General features: G+C 52.3%; 1 protein-coding gene across 5 annotated transcripts in view; it reads left to right on the top strand.

The window, feature by feature from the left end:
• The window catches only part of Abcc8 (ATP binding cassette subfamily C member 8), a 72,496-nt gene that overhangs the window by 14,687 nt on the left and 33,108 nt on the right, over window positions 1–24,701 (top strand). For all 5 annotated transcript variants that reach the window (XR_005873330.1, XM_040736092.1, XM_005084680.4 and 2 more), the window contains exons 7-15: window positions 7,396–7,560; window positions 10,028–10,183; window positions 11,979–12,113; window positions 12,372–12,534; window positions 21,257–21,297; window positions 22,442–22,587; window positions 23,565–23,670; window positions 23,806–23,922; window positions 24,265–24,340. Coding sequence is in view for 4 of the 5 variants with exons in the window: in XM_040736092.1 (XP_040592026.1) it covers window positions 7,396–7,560; window positions 10,028–10,183; window positions 11,979–12,113; window positions 12,372–12,534; window positions 21,257–21,297; window positions 22,442–22,587; window positions 23,565–23,670; window positions 23,806–23,922; window positions 24,265–24,340 (1,105 nt within the window). In the remaining variant the exon portion in view is untranslated. The remainder of the gene's footprint in view (window positions 1–7,395; window positions 7,561–10,027; window positions 10,184–11,978; window positions 12,114–12,371; window positions 12,535–21,256; window positions 21,298–22,441; window positions 22,588–23,564; window positions 23,671–23,805; window positions 23,923–24,264; window positions 24,341–24,701) is intronic.

Here is a 24,701-nt window from a genome sequence, read left to right as displayed (position 1 = left end):
GAAAGTGTTTCAGACAGGAGTCGTGTGTGTGTGTGTGTGTGTGTGTGTGTGTGTGTGTGTGTGTGTGTGATATTTATTATATACATAAAGCAGAAGGAACTTATTAAGGGGCACAGTGTGTGTGTGTGATATTTATATACATAAAGCAGAAGGGACCTATTAAGGGGCACAGGGGACCAACAAAACCAGGAAGGGGGCAGATGAGGATGATGGGATGAATATGAGCAAATTATTATGATGTGTGATAATGTTATAATGAAACCCATTTTTTGGTACACTAACTTAAAAGCTAATGTTAAAAGGGTCAAAGGGGCTGGAGAGTTGGGTCAACAATTAAGAGTGCTTGTTGCTCTTGCAGAGGACCTGAGTTTGTTTCCCAGCATGCATGTTAGGTAGCTCACAACCCTCTGTAACTCCAGGGACGCGCTTGAGCACGCGCCTACACACACATTAAATCTGAAAAGGATGGCAGAAGCCTTTTCTAGGAGTGGTTTTTCTGCAGCCACCTGGGTGAAGATAGCCATGGTGAGAAACTTGGTTCGCAGTGTGAACCTGTAAAATCCCAGCAATGAGACCATTATAAACTTTCAAGCATTCCCAGACTCTGGTGACATTGAGACTTAGTAATTAGGGCTCCTGATAGCTGGTGGTGCCTGTGTGTAATGATCATTTTCCCTGAGCACTGACCTTGCAGGTAGCTGTTAATCCTTAGGAGCTTCATATAGTTTTCTCCAAACATAATTAGTCAGCTGAGCACTTGTGAGTTTGAAATCCCAGACAGGCCAAGTCTGTGGATCTGGCTTGCCTGGAATATGTTCACTGATCCTAATGCTTGCTCCTAATGCTGTGGGGTCATGGAGACTCATGAGGAAGACCCACCCACAACAGTGCCCACCTAGGGACCACTGGGTACACATCCAACTGTGGGCAGGCATTTCCCATTTATCTATTTAATCACCAAAGGTACCCTCTGGGGTAGGCAATGGGGCATGGGCAGAGGGGGTGGGCAGTGGGTATATTGAGATATAATTCCCATGCCATGTAATTCATGAGGGTAGACACTCTTATTCCATTTGCCTTGCTGCTGAACCAGGTTAGGTAACTGTCCCCAGGGTCTCTCAGCCACTTTCTAGCAGCACAAGGGTTTGAACCCTGCTGTCTTGCTCTGGACGCTAAAGCGATGGCATTAAGGTGGTTGGTTATAACCATCAAACCATCACCCTGGCTCTAGGGTTGGGAAATCCAATAATGCAGAAGTCTAAATAAGACATGTGTAGCTACATGTGACTCTGAAGAGGAGCACAAACAGACTGTGAAAGCCAGGTGTGGTGGCACACTCCTGTAATCCCAGCATCAGGAAGCTGAGGCAGGAGGGTGTCCGCAAGTTTGAAGCCAGCCCGTGCTACCTAGCAAGACCCTGTCCGCAAGAGAAGGGCATTTGAATAGGACCTCAAGATGAATTAAGATTAGCCGGGTAGAGACATCTCCTGTGTGTTAGGAGCATTTGTTGTTCATTTGTTTGGCTAATTTAGCTTTTGATGCCTTTAGGGGCCCTTTCTGATTGTAAATATTTTTCCTTTTTTTATTATAGTGTGTGTGTGTGCATGTGTGTGTGTGTGTGTGTGTGCATGTGCACACGCATGCCATGTCATGTATGTGGGGGTGAGTACAACTTGATGGAACCAATTCTCTTCTACCACATGAGTTCTCAGAGCCCTCTCATTGGCCTCTTTCTCTGGCCTTTCGAGTCTCTCTGGTCTCTACCAGCAGAGAGTGAGAGATTAATTTTTTTGCTTCCAGCAGTGGCATCTCCAGCTTTAGGCAACCCCAGAATCCTCCACCTTCTCCATTCCACGTGTTAGGGGGAAGTAGCCCAGGCCCCGAGCCCTTGGGAAATGTCTCCTAAAGAGGAAGCACCCACAGGGATGGTGAGAGCAGCCCCAAGAAGGTTGTACCTCAGCCTGCCTCCCCGTCTCAGCCCCGGGCTGACAAGGCTTTATTGCCTTCTTGATGGAGTGCTCTTATCGGCACACAGACCCCTGGGACAGATGGCTCTGCCTCAGTGGCAGCAGGCATTATCAGATTTAATACTTGTTCCCTGCCGCCCAAATGCAATCAGCAAATTTCCGACATAGAAACAAGAGTTGAGAGTAAACACAGGCCCTAGCCTCTGGAACACTGGCTCTCCCAAGGTTGCCTCCTGCAGCTTAATTCTCACTTGGGCGTCAGAGCCCAGGAAATGTGGAAAAAGCTTATTCAGGGCTCATTTGTCCTCTCTCCTTGCCTCGAAGCTCAGTCAACAGCCAATGCTGTTGGGGTCATTGGGTTTGGGGCAGGGAGGACGCTAGCCACAGGGCTTCAGCCTGGCTGCATGAGGAAGCCTAGCCAATGTCCAGCCCGCCCCAGTCTGCAGAGCTGACACCCCTGTTGACTGTCAGCAGCTGTCTGTCCTCTCTTCCCTCCTAGGACACACAATTGGCAAGGGACAGAGGGCCATTGGCACCCAGAAAGATGAGCAGTACCCGCTACGAAGCTCCTGGCCCTGCTGCCTCTCTTCCCAGACAACCTGGGCTCTCCCCAGCATCTAATTCTTTCCAGCCCCACTCGCTTGCCCAACCCCCTCTCCAATCTGTCACCTGCCAGGGATGCCACTGAGCTGGCTGGAAGGCAATGGCGTTGAATTCACAAAGAATGGCTGGTATCTGAAACCTGCCAACACCACTCTGGGCTGTCGGCTGAGCTGAGTAAGGAGCAGCTAGGGTTGGGTGCAAGGCCAAAGCTTTGACCCTTCTAGGCTCCAGTGGAAAGAGTATGCAGGCTGGTTATGTGTGTTTCAAACAAATGGTTGATGGTTCTGTATCTAATGTCCTCTCTTTCTCTTTCCTCCTCCTCTTCCTTCCCTTATTCTTCCTCTCCTTTGCTCTCCCCCTCCCTCCTCTCTGTGACCATATTTGTTGCTCTCACTGTTGGTGACATAGTGGTCATTGGAGTTTTGCTGTTTCTGTGATTTGGGGTGCCAGTGTGTCAGGGGCCTCTCACAGAGTGCCTGAGGTGGCTGCTTTCATGTCACTGACTCCTTAGCTTTGTGCCTCCTCCAGGAGGTCCTCCTAGTTGTGGTAGACACCCCTCATCTCTGCTCCCACTTGAAAGCCTCCCTGGTGGAGTGGGCTGTAGCTCAATGGCAGAGTGCATGCTTAGCATGCGTGAAGCTTTGGATTCAAACTACAGCACCACACACACACACACACACACACACACACACACACACACATACCACACACACACCATACACACACATACCACACACACACACACACACACTGCACATGGACAGACACACCTCACACACATACACACCACACACATACCACACACACACACACACACACACACCATACACACACATACCACACACACACACACACCACCACCACCAGGACAGACACCACACACACACACACACACACCACAGACAGACAGGCACACACACACACACACACCACAGACACACATCACACACACCACAGAAACACACACACACAGTGGAAAATGATACTTCAGTGAAGAATGAAGATATTACCACATACACCGAGGAATGGAATTCCACATACACTAAGGAATGGAATCAGAGGCAGGAGGATCACCACAAGTCCAAGGCCAGCCTGGGAAGAGTTACTAACGCTGAGTATAAAAGCTGTCATATACTGACTAATATGCTTCTGGGTGCCACTGTTTTACAAAAGAGGAAACTGAGGCTCAGAGAGGTTGAGGAACTTCTCAAAAGACACCATGGCAGATAGCCAGGGAGTCAGGTTTTAAAGCCAGGTACCGCTCATCTGTAGGCCCAGGCTCTTACCCTCCATGTCAGGTGGGAATTGTGTGTAGGAAGATGTGACAGGTGGGTGTGGAGCGATGGACAGGAGTGCTGCCCGGGGGTCTGAGGTAGTCCTGTAGCTTTTACTCAGGCTCCTATACGATCACCGTTTAACCCCCACTGAAGTAGAAAGATCCCAGGGCCCCTGTAAGCTCCAGAGGACAAGGGCGGGGCCTTTGTAGCCATGTGGTAGCCGAGCGGTGGCAGGGCTGCATTCCCAGGAGCCCTGCATCATACCCTCCGGAGTCGGTCCCCCGGGGTTCCACAGCAGGCCTCCACTGTGGATGAAAACATGGGGAAGCCCATGCACTGCTTCATTGGAAAGACTGTTTTAGGGCCAGAGAGATGCTCCGTGAATGCGGGGAGCACTGAGCCCAGGCCGCCTCCTGGCCTCACGTATACACTGGGCACACATACACCTGCGCACACGGGTGCTCACAGAATAAAATTTAAATGTAGTTGGATTTAAGAAAAAAAGATTATCAAGCATCGACTTGGGAAAAAAAAACCTCCCCAAAGCTTGTGAAAACACAAGTCTAGGGCATAGGCCTTCCAAGGCCCTTGTCTTCCATCAGATGTCAAGCTATGGTCCAGGTCTCTCCTCACCTGCCACGGGCCTTTCACCCCCTCTACCCCCTCTAGGACCCAGAGTGTCCTTTTTTTTTTTTTTTTTTTTTTTGCTAGAGTTCACTAGGGTGAACTTGGGCCTCTTGCCTGGCCTGCTATCCATTTATTCCTTTTCTTCATTTTTTAAGACTGGGGTTCATGTTGCACAGACTGAACCCAAATTTACTGTGGAGCAAAGGCTAACTGAACTCCTGAGCCCCTGTCTCCACCTGGGTGCTACACTTCATACCACAAAGGGGCTCCACAGGCCTTGGTACCCACTTCTTCATCAGAGCCTAGGTGTCCTGGCTCTACCCCTTTGAAGCCGCCTTAAAATGAAGTCTAACCACAACCCAGTGGCGTGCCTAAGGCCAGCATTCTCATTTTCAGTAGGGCACGAATGTCTTTACCTGCAGCAGTGCGATCTTTGGCCCTGGAGTGTGTGTGTCTGGAGGAAGCGGGGGACTGAGCTACAAAAGGGGAACGTGCTGCTGTGTTCAAAAATGGGCAAACATTGGCCAGTGCGTTTGACAGCAGCCACCCCCTGTCTGCCCGGCGTAGGTGCTCCCTGGCTTCCCTGTCCTTGCTGTAGCCTAGGTGCATTCTGGTTGTTGTGGCACAGCAGGTCACGGCCCTCCATCGCGATGGCCAGGGATCTTGGCTGCACCGTGTTCCCGCGAGTCTCTCAGTGTCCGTAACAGTCCCTGTGACTGGGCGTTGCGCAGCTCGGGCCCCTAGCATGCTCTAGTTCAGGGATAAATAGCTTTGTGTGCACAGCCATTGCTTAGTTACACTAGTTAGTAAGGACGATACTGTTCACGTGCTTGACTTTCCAGCGTGGGCCTCTGACAGGTGCTGGGGTAGGGACTGGTACACAGCACTGGGTTAAGCAGTAAACTGTAAACAGCCCACTGTGCCTGTGTGTTCTGGCCCAGAGCCAGCCCAACGGGCGTATTTCCATCTGCCGCAAGCCACAAGTCTGAGCGCGACTCTGGGTCAGATGCCCGAATGAGATCTGGACTGGGTCTGAGGAGGTGTTTTAGCGTCACGCGGGTCCACGTTCACATGTTGTCTCTAACCAGCACAGAGCCTTGTGCTAGCCCCTTCGCCGTGATGAAATTCTTACTTCCTCCCGTGTAAATAAAGCGGGGCGCCAGATGGCACCTTGCTCACCGAGGAGCAGAAGGAGCACTATGCTTCCTGATGTCTGTCTCTCATCCCTTTCAACCCATAAGACTGAGAGCTGCTGCCTCTAGTCCACCCCACCCTCCTGCCTTCCACCCTTCCCTTGGGTGGTTTCTGCAATGGCGCCGTGACTCAGGAGCTCCGGATCTCAGCAGGGCCTCCTAAAGTGTTTCCCATTTGGCCTCCTGGGCCAGCGCCTGTCCTGTGCGGCTGCAGAGAGGTGGCTGTGGGCAGGACCAAGCAGTTCCACGAGCTTCGAAGGCTAGTAGGCAGTGAGGTCTTCCACCATCTTGGCCCCTAAGTCAAGATTCAGGAACTCTATTCTTGGAAGAGTCACTGAGGGAGCTCTTGTCTCGTTGGCCTGATCACTGCCAAGGTCATGACTTTGGGTTTCCCCTCATCTTGTTCCCATCTCTATCTACCCCACAGCGCCTCCCACATCCTTGCAGATGTCCACAGTCAGGGTATGGTGTCAGAGAGGTGAGAGCTTGGTCTTCATGGGAAGTTGACGCGGCTGTGCTGGAGGGTGATGGCGGCCAAGATCAAAGTTTTCCGGGAGCCAGTGGCGCTGGATTTGGAAACAGGCATGCTGGTGCTTCCTGGTATCTTTAGCACAAAGGCAGCATGTTTTCCCTGATTACTATCTGGGGTCACGCTCGAGTTCAGAGAGGGTGACGGAAACTTGAAAGGAGGTCCTGGGAGTCCAAGGGGCTGGGGCACCCATGTGGTCTTGTCAATGTTTCATCTCCATCTTTCCCCTGGGAACAGTCAATACCAGGTCTCATCCTGTCCCCGTCTGCCCCCCCCACACACACACGTACAGAAGCCACTGCTCGGCAGATTGCTGATTTCTGAGGCAGAGAACGCGCCGTGCCATTTGCTGTAGCTGTTCTGTTTGGGCTCCTCCGTGATCTGCTCTATTTATTCTTGTTCCATTCAGAGTAAACTCCCAGGGGCATGGAGGTAGAGAGATTGAGAGTCATGCGTGCCCGAGGTTAGAGCTGAGCCTCATTCTGTTCTCCAAGTGGGAAGATGACGGAGGTAGAGGCAGTCTTTGCTGAAGATTTGGTTTTGTGTGTGTGTGTGTGTGTGTGTGTGTGTGTGTGTGTGTGTGTGTGCACATTATATGCACAAGCGGGGCCGAGGGCAGTGTCAGTGTCTTCCCCAAGTGCTTCCTACCTTGTCTTTTTTATTTTAAAATATTTTACTTATTAGAGAATAAGTGCCATAATACTGAATGTGCCACAGTATACACGTGGGGGTCAAAGGACAACTTTTTGGAGTTGGTTTTCCCTTCCTCCTTAATGCTACGGGTTCCAGGGACCAAACTCGGGTCGCCAGGCTTGCACAGCAAGCACTTTTATCCACTGAGCCATCTGACCGGTTCTGTCTTATTTTTTGAGAGAGGAACTCACACTGAACCCAGAGCTCACTGATTCAGCCACTGGCTGGCCAGCTAGCCCTTTGGGGATCTTCCTACCATCTCCCCAGTGCTGGGATTACACACTGCTACCGCCAGCTTTTTTATGTGAGTGCCGAGGATTGAACTCAGATCGTCGGGCTTGCAGAGCAAGAACTTTACCAACAGAGCCAACCTCCCAGGTCCTCATCCCAGGCTTTGCAAACGGGAGGTTCCCACAGTAATCCAGCCACAACATTGTGACCTGTACTGACAGTGAGTGTCACTTTTCTGGCAGCAGCAGCCACCACTGGCCTTCTCTTCCCCACAGACACAGTTTCTCGGGGTTTACTTCGTCTCTTCTCAAGAGTTCCTTGGCAATGCCTACGTCTTGGCCGTGCTTCTGTTCCTTGCCCTGCTACTGCAAAGGACATTCCTGCAAGCCTCATACTACGTCGCCATTGAAACTGGAATTAACCTGAGAGGAGCCATCCAGGTACTGGGGCCATGTCTTTCTTTTCTCTACCCATTCTTGTAGATCAGAGTCTACTTTTGATGCTCTTCCCGGTGTTTAGAACTAGCATTGGCCGCAGAGTGGGGCTGGGATGGGGACCTGGAAGCAGTGGTAGCCCTGGGTCTGCCGTGGACTAGACTGATTCACGATGCCACCTGCCCAGTCATTGGTTCTTCCTCACCACTGAAAGTGGCAGCATTGCCAGTCAGTTGTGAGTCTCTCCTGCTGCGTACAGACTCAGAGTCCTTCTATAATTCTGGAGGTCTAGCAGATCGCATGCTTGGATGCAAAAATGCAAACATATCATAACCAATCAGCAAAACATCTAAGGCCCATCTGAACTCTCAAATCTAGGGTCCCCAAGGAGAGATTCATTATGTGTAGGTCTAAGCTTTTGGTCCTACCTTTTAGAATTGGTTGGCAGAATGATCAAAGCCAGAGAGAACTCAGCCCCGTAGAGGATGGGGGTGATGAGAGCCATCCCAAGCCTCAGGGATTCCATTAGGACTTGAGCTTGGTGCTTGCATGGATAATCCTGGGTGAGAACAGCTCACTTAGGATAAAAGCTTGTCAGTGTTTCATACCAATCCAGGGCAGTGCAACAGCTACACACTCACTTGAGACCATATGCCTCTGGCTTGAAATTCTCCAAGTAGCCAATTCTGCCATCCCTATTGATTTTCACAAAGCTGTCCGAAATCCCAAAGCTGCCTCATCCATCAAAAATATTCTGTAGAAAGATTAGACGTTGGGGATTATTTTCGGGAACACAGCGGATCTCATGGGAGCCATTCAGCCTGAAAGGGGCCGAGCAGAGGAAAGCTCAGCTTAAACCAGGCAGCAGCAGACACAGCTCAGTCATCTTGGTAGTGTGAATTAATGATGCAGATGTGCAAATGATGCTGTCCAGCTTCAGTGGCTTTCCATGGGGACAGCCGCGTGTGCTCAACAGTATCAGCAGATGGAAAAAGTGGACACGCCCTTGACAGACCAAGACCCTCTCAGGTTCATGGGGCTCTCAGAGCTAAGAAGAACCAAACTGTCACTCAGTTCTGAACCCCAGCCTTGGCTCCAGTTCCTCCAAAGACCGGCCAGCTTGTGCCACCACAACCAACTTTGTGGTTTGTAACCTTGTCACCAGATCTGGTTTCTACTTGTATGTCATAAATCACACAGCAGCCCAGTATTTTCCAATTATGCTGAAAGATCCCCCAATGGGTTTTTAATATATCGGCCTGTAATTGTTTTTTAAAATCTAATGGAATATTTCACATTAATAAGAGAGATTAATTCATGTGCCTCAAAAGGGAAATGTTAGCATTCATTTTTGGAAACAAAGTAGAAATAGAAGACCTCTTTCCTTTAAGAGATTTCCAAAAAATTACTTACAGAAAGTGTGCCATCGTAGATGAGGACCTGTGTGTAAACTGCCAATTCCTAAATTACACACACACACACACATGCACACACTCACGTGCACACACACACCACACACCACAGAGTTGGCTGTGAATTTGAGTCTTAATAATGCTTTATTTAATGGGTTACTAGCGCCCATGCTTCATCAAAAGTTGCTGGTTAGTCTTTAAAGGTTAATTTTGTATAGCAAGGAAAGTGCATGAATTTGTGCAAAAATATCATCGCCATTATTCCCAGCCTTTCCCCTGCTGTATACAAACCCCAGGAAGACCTGGAAGAGACTCACGCTTTCAGAAAACCTGACCCACAAACAAAGGCAAGCTGAGCTTAACACAAAGATGATCAAAGGCTTTGCCACAGAAGTGTGGTGCAATTGTGTCCAAGAGCAGGTGCCCTGTGGACATTTAAGACAGGACAGAATGCTTCCTTGTTCCAGAGCATGTAGCTTGAAAATCCAATCTTTCTGAAAGCTGTGGACAGACAGCACATAAAACTTTCAGGTCTGAGCCTGGAGGCAGCCATCACCCTCCACTCTGTCCTGTGCAGGTTTTCAGGGTGGCTGGGTTTCCAGGGATGGTACAGGCTGGCCGGCCCAGGTCTGCTGAAGCTGACTCCTTGCTTTGTTCCAAGACTCTGTGATGGCATGTCGTGGCCCCGGGGTGAGGTGACCCAGCTAAAATGGGCTGCTCCTCGATTCATCATTTTTACGTCTCTTGAATGTGCCCTGCACTGGTCACCAGTAAATCAAGAACACAAATAGATATGAGGACCTCTTTTAAGATTTAGGAGCTAATTATGTCCTGTCCCTCAAGGGAGAAGTCGCACTTGCTGGGGAAGTAGCTGCTTTGGCCTTGGATCTGGACTTACTTGATCTATGGTATAGATCATTGCAAAGTTCTGACAGAGCCCCTTGCAGAACTGTACTAGGGCTCTGTAGGAGTGTCAGGGAAGCCGCTGGCCCTTTCTAGGTCTGGGGTGGTGACAAATGGTGATGATAGCAAGTGTGAAGCTCTTCTACTCTCATTTCTAGACCAAGATTTACAATAAAATCATGCACCTGTCCACCTCCAACCTGTCAATGGGGGAAATGACTGCTGGGCAGATCTGCAACCTGGTGGCCATCGACACAAACCAGCTCATGTGGTTCTTCTTTCTGTGCCCAAACCTCTGGGCGATGCCAGTACAGGTATCAGATTACGCTGGGGGGAGCTCTTGTGTTGGGGATGCGGGTATCGGAGGAGGGGGAAGTGGGAGACGTCAGGACACAAACCAGAAGCCACTTGTGTCCATTCTGCGTTTACCTGTGTCTTCTGTCCCCGGTCTCACTGGTTTCCCTCAGTGCTCCAGGCACTGAAGGACGTCTGGACATCTCTCTGTGATCGTAGAAGATAGCATCACTAGGACATTGAAAGTGTAGCCAACTTTAAACAACCCATAGGATAGTCATACAGGGAGCAGTTTTATAAATACTAAACGCCGTATTGTAGGGATTTGGGATGTAGCTCAGTTGGTAGCATGGTTGTTCAGTATGTGTGAGTTCCTGGATTCAATCACATGAACCAGGGATGCTGGTGGAGGCAGGGGATCAGAACCCCAGGGTCATCCTCAGCCACAGAGAGAGTTCAAGGCTGCTCTGTTGGAAGTTATCTGAAATAGGGTCTTGTTTTATTGGCCAGACGAGCCCTCAGGTTCTGAGTTCATGTCGTTTCCTGACTCAGCCTTCTGCGTTCCTAAGAGTATTAGCACACCAGCACCACACCCAACTGATTTTCTTTCTTAAATTCATCAGAGACTGTACCTTCATGCCTATAAAACTGGCTAGCCCACAAGAAATGAGGGTTGGGATGTAACTCAGTGGCAGGGGTTTGCTTAGCATGCATGAGTCCTGGGTTAGTTCTGGCCACCACCCCACCCCCATACACAAATGATATAATCTTAACCTGATGGCAAGGAGTCCACCTGGTTGGAGTTCTGGGGCTAGCCTGGTGATCCAGTGCTCAGGACCTTTTATGATACTGAAGTTCGCTCCTCTCACGGGTTTATAATCTGTTTTAAAACCACACACATTTTAAAAGATGACATTCTCGTGGGAAGTGCTAGTGTATACTTGGGAGGCCGAGGCAGGAGGATTGCCTAAAGTTTCAGGCCAGCTGAGCTACCTGAGTGAGATGCTGGAGTCAGTGACCTGGAGGCCCCTACAAATAATCCTGGGTAGGTACCCTGGAAGGTTTCTCGGAGTCTGGCGTGACCCTGATGGCTGAAGGACACCCTGACTGTCTCTGTACGTGCACAGCGCGTGTATGGATGCCGGGCTGTGACAGGCGGGACTCCAGGAAAGTAGTCAGTGGAGCTATCAAGCAGGGGACTCATCTCGTCTCATGGCCCTCTGCCCACTGGGCCAGCTCTAACGTCAGCTAAGCACAGGGAGGAGGACAGGATGGGGTCGTTTCACAGCCCGTGTCACCTGCTAATGAGGGAGGCTTTCTGTGATTAATAGAGAGCATAGCGCCCCACCTACTCCATCCTAGAACTGAGGCAGGGAGCCTCTAAAATTAGAAGGCAAGCCGCCAGGACCGTGAGTGCACAGCACTTTCTCAGTGCCTGTGCAGTTGTGCCTGGCATGGACGCCGCCCACCTGTAGCTTATTTTGAGTGCGGTGTCAGTCTCAGCAAATAGGACGAATGGCGCCGTCTCATTCCTCAGACCCTCCGTGGGAAAGCAGACTTAGAGAGGAAATCAGGCCCTCAGCTCGCTTTTGGGTAAATGCCCTCGGTTACCGGCTCAGAGCCTCAACTGTGTGTGCACCCAATGCATTGCGTCCCCATACCTGGTCCTGCACCCTGCTCCCATCTCCAGGGCTTTTTGAAAGCTTGGGTGCTGGCCATGCCCCCACTCCAGGGAGATGACGGTGGAGATGGTGCCAGTGGTCTCTGGCAAGGCAGCCCTGGAGCAGAGAGTTCATCCTCTGTCGCCTTCTCCAGATCATTGTGGGCGTGATCCTTCTCTACTACATCCTTGGGGTCAGTGCCTTGATTGGAGCAGCTGTCATCATTCTGCTGGCTCCTGTACAGTACTTTGTGGCCACCAAGCTCTCCCAGGCACAGCGGAGCACCTTGGTGAGTGTCCCAGGATATGCATGTCCCTTCTGCGCCTTTCCCCATGTCTGCCTCCCTGGCCCTCATCCTAGTAGCCTCCTCCCCACACTCACGGCCCAGGCCTCTGTTTCTGTGAAATGCGCTTCACAGGCTGGCCAGGAGCGTGCTTGTAGGGACAGGAGCTGGGCGGATGGTAAGGGCGCGGGATCGGTGCCTTCTCCTGGGCTGAGCTGGGCCACAGGCATCCCCCTGTGCTAACCCCCCCCCTCCTGCCCCCAGGAGCACTCCAACGAGAGGCTGAAGCAGACCAACGAGATGCTCCGGGGCATGAAGCTGCTCAAACTGTATGCGTGGGAGAGCATCTTCTGCTCCAGGGTGGAGGTGACTCGCAGGAAGGAGATGACCAGCCTGAGGGCGTTTGCTGTCTACACTTCCATCTCCAGTGAGTGCGCTTGCCTGCAAGCCTGGAGCGGCAGGCCTGGGTGGCGGGTGTGTTATGGAAGCCAGAGTGACGAACTGACTGTGCAGGCTGAACTCTCAGGAACCAGTGTTCCTTAAAAAAATATTCCTGGTGCACACCTTTTAATCCCAGCACTCGGGAGGCAGACGCAGGTGGATCTCTGTGAGGTCAAGGCCAGCCTGGTCTACAGAGTGAGCTCCAGGACAGCCAGGGATACACGGAGGAACTCTGTTTTTAATTATGTGTCTATATGTGTGGGTGTGTGCACATGCATGCAGGTACCATTGGAAACCAGAGGCATGGATCTCCCTGAGTTGGAATTACAGGTGGTTGTGACCTGCCTGCTGTGGCTGGTAGGAACCAAACTGGAGTTCTCTTCAAGAGTAGCACGTGCTGTTAACCACTGAGCCCTCTTGCCAGCCCAGAAATCAGTGTCTGTAATTCACTTATGCAAATGTGTGAGCGCCTGCTGTGTGCAGGGCTCTTCACTAGCTCTAATACACACCAGTGGGAAAGAAAGATGAGGTTGTCCTTCATGGAGCTAGTACAGTCTTGACAGGCAGCAGAAAGCAAATAAATAGCAAGGCTTTCTGTTGTTTTCACCAGCACAGCAGCTGCGCCTGAAGCTACTGCTGTTTCAGCCAATAACTGTGGCTCTGCAGTTACGGGCCCATTTCTCAGGCAGCAAGCCAGCTGGGCTTACATCCCGCCATATCTGCCTCCTGCTGCTGCCACCGAATACAGTTTTTAACTAAATCTCAGTTGTTCTGTTTACCGATAGACTCAGAGTCAGAGGCTGGGGTGAAAACCCGCCAGCTCAGAGAGGTTGAGGAGCAGCTAACTGACCTTCCTTCTTCAGAGGCATTTCAGAGAGAGAGTGTCCTTCTGCCCTGCCAAACCAAAAGAGACAGTCTCTCCCTACTACTTCCTGTGCATTTCTATCTATCTTCCAGACTGTCGTTATTTTCTGTCAACGAGTTGCTGGCTCTGCCTCCTGACCCAAGGTTAATTTCATTTAGTTGACACAAATGCAAACTCTGGGTTCACAGTGTGATGGAATACCACAAAACAGGTTTCCAGTTCTTCTGAGCATGAATTTTTTTCAGAGCCAGAAGGAGCTGTCCCTGCCCAGTGAAGCTGCCATCTCTCTGGGGTATGCAGAGGAAAGAGCCAGCAATCTGTACAGAGCAGAAGCCCAAGCTAGCCTTTTCCTCAGAGAGACACACATGTGAAAAACACTTTACAAAACAGAGTGGAAAGACCCTGTCAAACACTGAGCTAACTAATAACAACGAAGTTAAAACCACAGGAGAGAAATTCACCATCAGAGAGAATCAGCGGGGTTAAAAGCCCCTGTAAGAGATGGCTGTGGAGATCCTCAGTGGGTGAAATGCCTGCTGTGCCAAGGTGAAGACCTGAGCTCGAATCACCAGAACCCACCAAGAGCCCAGCACAGTAGCATTCTCTGTAATCCCAGTGCCTATGTTGAGTTGGGGGGACAGCGACTAGAGAATCCTGAGCTCATGAGCCCGCTAGATTGCCATATGCTGCGGCAGACGAGACCCTGTCAGAGACAAGGGCATTTGTGCTGCCGGGAGGGAGGACTTGATGGGGCCGGGTAGCCACCGTCCATCACAAGGAATGCTTAGCCCTGAGCAGCCCAGGTAGTCAGGTTATACCTCGGACAGAGCCTGGTCCAGTCAGCAGTTGCTAGGTCGTCTACCATAAACGGCATGGATGTCTACGTAGAAAGGCTTAAGACCTGGTTGTCTCAGAATAGAGCCACGGGCATGGCCAAGTACTTGGTCTTTCCTTCATCTTCACCCCTGACCCTCTGGTTCCCAGAGCAGGAAGTAGGCACTCCATGAGAGGGAGACATCAGAACACACCATCTAGAGAAGCCCACTTCTGCCGTGTCTGTCGGCTCTGCCTGCCTGCCCAGCCTGGAGCTGGTGTATTACCATAGCCCTACCCTGGCTGGTGCCCGGCTCACTGAGGCCCATCTGACAGGTGCTATTTGTTGCACCAGGCTCTTGGAAGATAAGCCATGATTTTTGGCACCCATGGACAGTAGGATTTGGGGAAAGGACCAGAAGGAACTAGGGCCTCTGGAGGCAAGCAGGGGCCTGCCCAGAGCCTCGTACCTATCCATGAGGCCTGAAGGGGAGTGAGGAGACAGCGTTGCTATTATTCTGATTATGCATATGTACGGGCTACTATTATTCTGATATTTATACATATGTATGACAATTCATGCATGCATGTCCTGTGTGATGATTAAGTTCAGAGCTGGTAGCACTTCCATCTCTTTAAGCATTTTACCTGTAAATTTTGAGTAACATAAAACGATTGTGCGTATTTATGAGAGACGGTTGAGGTTTCAATGTGTGTGTTCAGAATGTGCATACATCAAAGCAGGCCATTAATGTACCCACTTCCTTACCATTGCTGGTGTTGAGCTCTTTGGAGGTAGTCTCCAGTCATTCAGGAATACATAAGAAGTTAGTGTGAGCTCTAGTCCCTGAGCTGTGCACAGGATTCTAGAAAAGCAAGCATGACACAAGAAGACAGCTGTGCAAGTTCTCTCGCGCGTGGGAGCTCGGGAAGGCCAACCTTGAGGCTGGGTTTGAAGCGTTAGTAAAGCACTTGCCACACAAGCGTGAGGACCTGAGTGTGATCTGTAGCACTCATATGTACATATAACAAAAAACAGCAAGTGGGAGCCCATGCTTGTGAGCTCAGTGCTTTGGGGGCCGAAACAGGAGGTTCCCTGGGGCAGCTAGCCAGCTAGCCAGGCCTAATTAGCCAGCCCAGGTCCGGTGGAGAGACCCTATCTCAAACAAACAAAAACTTAACAGTGGCTACCTCCCAAGGAAGACATACACACACACACACACACACACACACACACACACACACACACACGAGTTGATCTCAATATAAGCAGCGATTGGGAGTGGAGGAGAAAGGTTAGTGGGAGAGAGAGAGGTTAGCGGGAGAGAGGTTAGCGGGAGACAGAGGTTAGCGGGAGAGAGAGAGGTTAGCGGGAGAGAGAGAGGTTAGCGGGAGAGAGAGGTTAGCGGGAGACAGAGGTTAGCGGGAGAGAGAGAGGTTAGTGGGAGAGAGAGAGGTTAGCGGGAGAGAGAGAGGTTAGCGGGAGAGAGGTTAGCGGGAGAGAGAGAGGTTAGCGGGAGAGAGAGAGGTTAGCGGGAGAGAGAGAGGTTAGCAGGAGAGAGGTTAGCGGGAGAGAGAGGTTAGCGGGAGAGAGAGGTTAGCGGGAGAGAGAGGTTAGCGGGAGAGAGAGGTTAGCGGGAGCGAGGTTAGCGGGAGCGAGGTTAGCGGGAGCGAGGTTAGCGGGAGGCTACATAGGCGTATGAAAGCACAGCTGAGTGCAGCTCCCCTGTCCTTCGGCAGAATGCTGAAGGCCCATGCTGTTTGATTGTCGCATTTGTCCTTGCTGGGGCATCTCTGCTGAGAGGGAGTGTCAGATGGGGGCCCCTCCTAGCTGCAGGCACGTGCTTCGTGCTTCAGGTGGGGTCTCACTGTCATTTTCCTGGACTCCCTGCCTGTTGCCAGGGATCACGGCATGGGTCATTAGGCTGAGCTAATGGGAATCTTGTGTTCTCTCCCTTGGCACTAGCCATGGGGTCCTGGCAACATGAAAGTTGTGTTTCCAGATGGGGCCCCGCCTGGGTATGCTGGATGGGTTTCCAGTCTGGTCATATACACACCCTGCGGGCAGGCTGTGGCGCAGACATGATTCCTCCTGACACTTTGTGATGGTTTCACAGAGTCATCAAGAGTTCTGGTGTCTTAGGTAGCGGGGGAGGGGGTCTAAAAGAGGCATGGGAATATCCACATCCCCAACTTTGCAGATGAGTGACAGCGCAGTTCTGTGTCCCGCCAGTCAGCCAGCCGAGTGCCACCAGCTCCCTCTGCGCTGAGCTTTGCTGATGCCCCAAGCATGAGGAAGGTGTGGGCCTGGTCCACACAGTCTTGGGGGACACTGGCGGTGACTATCTGCAGTGGCTGTGCACATGTGACAGCCGCGGGGTCAATTCTAGATGCCCGTTTTTTGTGCTACTCACCTGGCCCAGCGCCTTTGTTTCTTTCAAGCTCTAGTTGACTGACTTACCGACTGTGTCCTGTGTGCCAGGCCCTGTGTTTGGCACGAGTCCCAGCCAGATGTTGCTTACAGTTTATAGGGGAAGGCCACCATACAACAGTGCAGTGTTGGCAAGAGCAGAAGGGGACGCTCCGAACACCCATAAAAGTTGTGAGTTGTGCCCAACCTTAGATGTGGTAAGTGTCAGAGAATGCCCGTTGGAGGTGCAGCCTGGAAGTGGTTCCCCAGGGTAAGCATGAGTTTCCCCGGTGAGGGAGGAACACCCAGGCACAAAGGCCTTGAGGTGGGGAAAAATGCCGTGGGCTCCATCTCAGAGTTCCTGTAGTAGGATGAGACCAACTCACAGAAAATGTGTTCCTGCAGCCGGGAGCCATGGGAGGAGCTTAGGTAGACGGAAGATGCCATTGCCGTCTCTCTCAGTGCTCTGTGCTCAGGTCTGGACCCCAGACAGCCAGTGTGACAGTCTCAGGCTGGGTCTCGAAAATCAGAAGGCCAGAAAATCAGGCCAGCCACATGTGAGGTCTGGGGACAAGAGTCACAGGGCATGGCATAGCCGCTCTTCAGACTCTACACCCTGCCTGGCATAGCCGCTCTTCAGACTCTACACCCTGCCTGTCTTACTATCTTGTCTCCCTGTGATCTCCTCAGTGAGAGCCCTGAGTCACTGTTTTCCTTTATGTCGTCTTTGTCTTTTTGAGATCATTTCTTACAGCTGGCCTGGCAGTGTGACTGAGGATGGTCTTGAACCCAGATCCTCTTGCTTGCACCTTCTGGGTGCTGGGGTTCCAGGTGTGTACCACCAGACCCAACTCCTGCTCTCTTCTTTCTCCGGCTCCTCTCCTTCCTTACCTGTCCTTCCTTGTGCCAATAGCATGGCCACTGAGGGTCACTCTGCACCCTGACCTGGTTTGGCAGTGAGGTTGGCTGAGAAGGAGCAAGGAGAGTCCTCAGGCAGAGAGCGGAAGTCAGTCCCGCTGGGGCCTCCTGACAAGCTTCTCCTGGTGCCTCCAGCCACAGGGTGCCATGCCCTGCCCTCCTCTACCCTGTGCTGACTTTGCTGACATCAGACCAAGTGGAAAACGGTTCCCATGCACATCAAAATGCATTTCCCTTCCTCCGGGCACAGCTTGCAGCTAGGGCCCAGCTGAGTGCCTGCCCTCTGCCCTCCCCCCGCAGGAGGCCACGCTGGAGTTAACCAGGGCACAAATGGCCTCTGTGCCTCCTCGGCACATGACTCCTACAATATTTATGGCAGCGTAGGAAATGAACCGCTTCTGGTGTTGCAATGCCAGGCTGGTGTCCACAGAGCTGTGCAGCACTCCTCGAGCAAAGCCAGGGAGCCAAGGTCTGGGTCTGCCCCGGTGTGCGTGGCTCATCGTCTTCCTTGCAATGGAGTGGGGAAAGCTAACACCAAGTTTGGCTCAGGACCAAGATTACAGTGGGGGAGGGGTGCTGAAATTAATTACTGAATTGCGTGACTAACTCCTAAAGGGTCTTTGTGAAATGATCTAGGCGTAGTGACACACACCTGCAACCCTAGTGCTTCAGGCTTTGTCTTGTTTGTGTGTTTGGGGTTTTGTTTGTTTGGTTTGGTTTTATGAGACAGGGTTTCTCTGTGTGACTCTGGCTGTCCTAGAACTCACTCCATAGACCAGACTGGCCTTGAACACAGAGACCCACCTGCTTCTGATTCCCAGGTGCTGGGATTAAAAGGGTGCACCACCACTGACCAGCTGTGGTTTGTGTTTGTGTTTTGGGTTTTTTTTGTTTTGTTTCCTAAAACACATCACAGAGAATCACCCACTCTGTGCCAGAATTAGAGGAAAATCTAGTCTCCATTGTATTTCCCATCTCTTGTACCAGTGTGGAACCTGTAGAGCTGTGTATGCGCAGGAAAATGGGACCTGAGGTCTTCACCCACAACAGCTGCCTGTCCCCCGCCACACACACGCGCGCACACGCACACACACGCACACACACGCACGCACGCGCACACACACACCACACATACACGCACGCACACACACGCGCACGCACGCATACGCACGCGCGCACACGCACGCACACACATGCGCGCACATGCACGCACACGCACACGCATACACGCACACGCGCACACGCATGCCGCACACACACGCACACGCTACACACGCACGCGCACGCACGCACACACGCACGCACACGCACGCACGCACGCACACACGCACACACACGCATGTGCACACGCGCACACACACGCACGCACGCACGCGCACACACACACGCGCGCACACACACGCGCACGCACGCACACGCACGCACACGCACGCACGCACACCCCACCACCATTGTCTGCCATACTCAGAGAAGCAGTGCCCCCAGTCTGCAGCTGTGACATCCCCACGGTGGCCACATCCGTCGCAGGGTGATGGGGTAATCTTCCCAGAGGTGTTTGAAATATAGCAACCATTGATCCCACTCCCCCAGCTCCCACACCAGAGGGGACCTGGGACGTCTTGCAGCAGACACCCTTCCAGGGGAGGGTGCGGGGACTGGAAAATCACATTCTCATCCTTCTGCGTCTCCTGCAACAGCCAGCAAGTGCAGAAATTAATTCTGTCACAAGCAGGCTCCACCTTGCTGCATCAGCTCTGAAATGTTCGTTCGTTTTTAATTTATTTAGAGCTTGTCTCATTCCTCAAAGGAGTCCAGGCACCTCTAAAAATAACAGTAAAACAGAAAAATATACATATTTTAAAAATCATGACCATGGGATCCATGCGTTAGAATAAAATATCAATTAATGCGCACTGTCTGCCTGCCGAGTGTCCCCCAGAGGTGTATGGCGTCACCTCCTGAAGTGGCCCTCCCGCTGGAGGTCTCCAGCCTGCCGCATTCCGGGTGGCTTGTGGCCACAGCTGGAGCTGTGTGTTGTGGTGACAGTTCTGGGGCTGGCACCATCTTGCTGATAGCCTTCCTTTCTCTTGAGTGGTAAATGCCCAGGAAATGGATTACAGGGTCAGATGGTAGGGACTTCTCCGTCGCTCTAGCCACATGGAGATAGGTTGCTTCCTTTGCAAGTTGTATCAACCCCCAGTCCAAACCCCAGCCTGCCCCAAGCTGTGAGGAGAGCCGAGCAGGAGGTGGAGGGCAGAGGCGCTGAGTCCTCCGCACTGGTCTTTTATCTTCACGGACTGCAGAGGGTCAGGAGTGGGGCTACTTGAGGTTCAGAGCTATGTGGCTGGTGACAATCAAGGGTGCCCATCTCTCCCCAGCCAGCGGTGACCCTCGTACCGTGGATGTAACCAGTAACGTTTCGACCACCCCAGAAAACAAAACAAAACCATAAAGCAGGATGGCAGCGTTGCATGAGTGGATCTGAGGAGCAACCCTGCCTTTGTCAGGAAGCGCAGCTGAAACACGGTCATAGTGCTGGTATTGATTAAACACCTTTGAGTCTCACAGGAAGGTTAGCACTGCCCAGGGGCTTCAGCTGTAATAGGGCATGGCTGCCTCTCCTTTCAGATTAGAAACTCCCAGAAAAGATAGGCGTGCGTCCCACCTGCTTGATAACTCCTCCGGGAGTCTGCTCTCCTTTTTCTCATCAAACCAAGGGCTTCCTGGGAGAACCGTACTTGTCTCCTGAGGGGGGAGCCTTTAAGTGCCAGGACCATGCACACCCTTCCTCCAGGATACGATTCTCTGCCGCAGTGGCCACACCTCTAATGTATCTCCCTGGGAACTAGCTGCTGCAGGGTTCTTGCTTGTAAGGGGATGGCCAGGCAGCTTCTGGACTTAGAGTTTCGAAGACTGCTATTTAGCAGGCAGGACCATATATAATGACTAAGCCTTTGGCTATAGCCCCTGTCCTCTGGGCTTTGGACTTTAATCTGGGTGATTGCAGAACCAGCCTCCCCCATCCCAGGGCTTGCCTAAGAGAACGGGAGAAGCGTGGATGAGAACCCGAGGCCGCACTTTTCGTTTATTTAGTTACTTAATTTGTGTGCGTGCTCATGCATGCCCGTGCCCGTGCCCACACGTTATGCCATACGGGTGGAGGCAAGAGGACACACTGGGGATCTCTTCTTTCTCTTTCTACATAGTGAGCTCCAGGGATTGAGCTCAGGCTCTCCAGGTTGGTGGCAAGTGCCACTACCCAGTAGGCTTTCTCACCAGAGGCTATACTTCTTACAGAATGAGGAACGGAATGCTACCCAACCTGAGCGTGGAATCCAAGCCTTAGGTCCAAGGAAGACCCCTGTTTATGCTCCCAGTCTCCAGCCCTTAGTCTGAAGGAGTTTGGAACCTCTCCCAAGAGCCACAGCAGACTAGGGAGCTTCTGCACCACACGGGGACATGCAGGGGCTCGGGGGAGAGGACGGAGCAGCCTCTGGGGCTCCTAAGACACAAGCCGCTTGCCGCTCAACCTGCAGTTGTTGCTTCAGAGGGCAGAAGCAAGGGCTGGGCTGAGGGCAACAGGAGGCCCTGGAGAAGCGAGGGGAGGAGCCCGGTGCCCTCCTGTAGATGCCCCCGCAAGCATCCCTGCCAACTTGGTGTCACCTCCTCCCCCGCTAACCTCCCTTTGTGTTCCCTCCGCAGTCTTCATGAACACAGCCATCCCCATTGCTGCCGTCCTCATCGTGAGTGACCTTTCTCTTCTACACAGGGCTGGGGAGGGGACCCTTTGCACAAGGATCTCCAAAGTTGTGTCCAGAATGGGGGGTGGACGCAGGAAGCCCTCTGCTCCAGGCCAGCCACCAAATAAAGTGGGCGTGGTAGCACATTCTGCACTCCCAGAACTTGGGAGACAGAGACAGCCGTATGGGTTCAGAGTCGCTCTTGGCTACACAAGGCTAGCCCAGGCTACACAAGGCTAGCCCGGGCTACACAAGACCCTGCCTCAAAAAGAAGGAGGAAGAGGAAGGGGGACGGTGTCCTTTATAGAATTTTAAAATGGCTATTTGTTAATTGCAAACACATGAAGATGGAGCACATCTGTTGAAGGGTAAAAATGGAGGTAGAACCCCCACACCCTACTCAGCATCTTCAGGGTGTTTCTCATCCTTTTTAAGCAGACGATATGTCACTTCTACAGAAATAGGACCGTGTTGCATACACAGTTGTGTAACCTGCTTTTTTAGATTCAGGAACATGCCACGCACAGCTCCTGTATCATGGACTGACACAATCTGCTTTGGTCAAAGCTGTGCCTTGGCTTAGCTGTGGAGGCTGGTCACGTGCCCTCCAGCAAGGCCCCAGGCCCCCGGAGCCCACACCCGGCCTCCCCTTGGTGTCTGCCTCGGACTGAGGTTCTTTTAAAAGATACGGATATTTCCCCTGAGGCTGGCATCCCTGGGCAGCTCAGTGTGCACAAGCTGTCAGGCCTGCTTGGGAATTCATTTTCAATGTGATTTATTGAGCTGATTCCTGGCCTGCACTCTGGGAACTGTGCTACAGAGCCAGTCAGGTAGCGGGGGACAGACCCAGGAGGCAATGACTTTACAGCAACTATTTTTGTGTCTTCGCGGGACTGAGGTCTAGGGAAACTAGCACCCAGAATTCTAAGTGGAACAGGAGCGGATCCACCCCTGGGGCTCCTCCCTGTTTATTCCTGGCACGGAGGGGCAGGGCCAGAGGGAGCAGCCCCACCCCTAGCATGAGTCCTGAATTTGCTGGGGACATTTCCTCACAGTCCTGTCAGCTTTCCTGCTTCCTTTCCAGGGCCTTGGGGTCTTGGTGTGGTAGGGGCCGTACCCAGAGTCACCCCTCCCCCTTTATCCACAGACCTTCGTGGGCCACGTCAGCTTCTTCAAAGAGTCGGACTTGTCACCCTCGGTGGCCTTTGCCTCCCTCTCTCTCTTCCACATCCTGGTCACTCCACTGTTCCTGCTGTCTAGCGTGGTTCGGTCCACTGTCAAAGCCCTGGTGAGGTGAGAGAGGGGTCCAGGCAAGGGCGTCCTCAGGACTCTCCGTCACAGGACACGCTTGCCTGTGGTCCGGGCCTCTTTTGAGCATCTGTTATGGGAAAAGACTCTATGATGCTTATATAGCAATTAGCATGGCGTCTGGCATCTAGTACATGCTTCCCAGGCACTAGCCGCTGTGAATACGGTTCCTAATCCCAGCTAATCTTAACACTAACCTTGATCACTTAGCAACACTTACCTTGAATGGTTTAACCCAACACCCGCCATCCTGCAGCCTTATGGTTCAACTGTCTTTAACATTAATCTAACCCAACTTAAACAGAGGCACCTCCAATCCAGACCTTTTCAAAAAGTCTTAGCGGCTGTGGAGTGTTAGCTTGATGGCAGTGTGCTTGCCCAGTATAGACAAAGCCTGGTTTCACTCCCCGTCACTGGTGTGTGTGTGTAAACTTGGGTGTGGTGGTGCACACCTCTAACCCCAAACCTTGGGAGGGAGAGGCAGGAGGATCAGAAATCCCAAGCTGTCCTTAACGGGGTTTTAACGGGGTTAGCCTGGTCTATATAAGACCCTGCCTCAAAACAACGAAACCACAACAACAGTAATAATAACGGGGCAGTAGATGGAGGGCGTCAAGACGGCTGAGCGGGTGAAGTGTGTGCTGCCAGGCCTGGTGACCTTGACCAGACTTCAACCCCAAGTACCCGTGTGGTAGGAGAGACCCACTCCTTACGGTTGTCTGTACCCGTGAGCCTCTCCACCCCTTCCACACGCAGCACACGAGTAAACGTGTTTTTTAAACTGGGACCATTTGTTACTCAGCCCTGTGGAGTTGCCCACGGCTCAGCTCCCCTGCAGCGCAGCTTTTGTGGGGTACACTTAGGGCCAGGAGCCCATGAAGAGCTGTTTCCCAGCACACCTCCCCTTGTCCCCCTCTCTGCCCTGCTCAGGGGTGAAGGGTGTCTCTTTGCTTCCCCTGCAGCGTGCAAAAACTGAGCGAGTTCCTGTCTAGTGCAGAGATCCGTGAGGAGCAGTGCGCCCCCCGAGAGCCTGCACCCCAAGGCCAAGCCGGCAAGTACCAGGCAGTGGTGAGTGCCCACCCTCCTCCCTGCTACTCCCAACAGTTTTACCCAAGTCCTGCAGCTTGTGCCCAGCGGCATTGGCCCTTACATTCCCCCAGTAGGGGCTCAGCCCAGCGGCCCTCACCTCCTAACCATTCGCAGCCCCTCAAGGTTGTGAACCGCAAACGCCCAGCCCGGGAAGAGGTCCGGGACCTCCTGGGCCCACTGCAGAGGCTGGCCCCTAGCATGGACGGGGATGCTGACAACTTCTGTGTCCAGGTGAGTCCTCAACTCTGAATCCACCATACACCCAGCCTCAGCACCATTTTCCAAGAGAAGCTCAGGACCAAGAAACTGGGTTCTCAATCCTCCGTCCAAAGGACCCCTGCCTGCTGAGGGGAATCCCCAGGCGAAGGACATTTCCACCCCACTCATCAGGGGAACCCCTACTTATGCCCACCTCAGACAGGGCTTAACCCCCTACTGTCCTGCCCAGGAAAGCACTCCAGGGCTTAGAAATAGCATCCTTTGACCTTCATGGGGGAGGGACACAAGGGACGCTCTGCACTGAAAGCCCATTGCCTTCTGTCCTCTTCTGCTCCATGGGGATGGATGACGAAGATCATCGGAGGCTTCTTCACCTGGACCCCTGATGGAATCCCCACTCTGTCCAACATCACCATCCGTATTCCCCGAGGTATGGTCCATCTCACCCCTTCAGATGTGCCCTCCCCCGTCCCAAACAGAGAGGAAAAGCCAAATCAGTATCTGCTGAGTGCCTGCCCTCTGCTGCCTAGCCGGGCATTCTGAGACAGACACGGGCTGTGCCCTCCAGGTGTCCGTAAACAGAAACAGGCTGCCTCCAAGGTCAGAGCAAGGCAGTGACGCCTTGATGTCAAACACCTGTTGCCAGTGGTCTTTAAACAGGTGTCACACTTGAGTGGTCTAGGGGGATGTATGGAAATGGAGGTTCTGAACACAGGCATGCTCCCGTCAGCCCCGTGGCAGAGGGTCAGGCTGGCACTTTGGAGTGATTATGAGGACCTGGACTGTCCGGG

This window comes from Mesocricetus auratus, unplaced genomic scaffold (genome assembly GCF_017639785.1).
Source record: "Mesocricetus auratus isolate SY011 unplaced genomic scaffold, BCM_Maur_2.0 Super-Scaffold_100054, whole genome shotgun sequence".
Classification (NCBI taxonomy): Eukaryota; Metazoa; Chordata; class Mammalia; order Rodentia; family Cricetidae; genus Mesocricetus; species Mesocricetus auratus.
The sequence above is the reverse complement of the archived record's forward strand: the minus strand, read 5'-3'. Positions and strand labels throughout refer to the sequence as shown.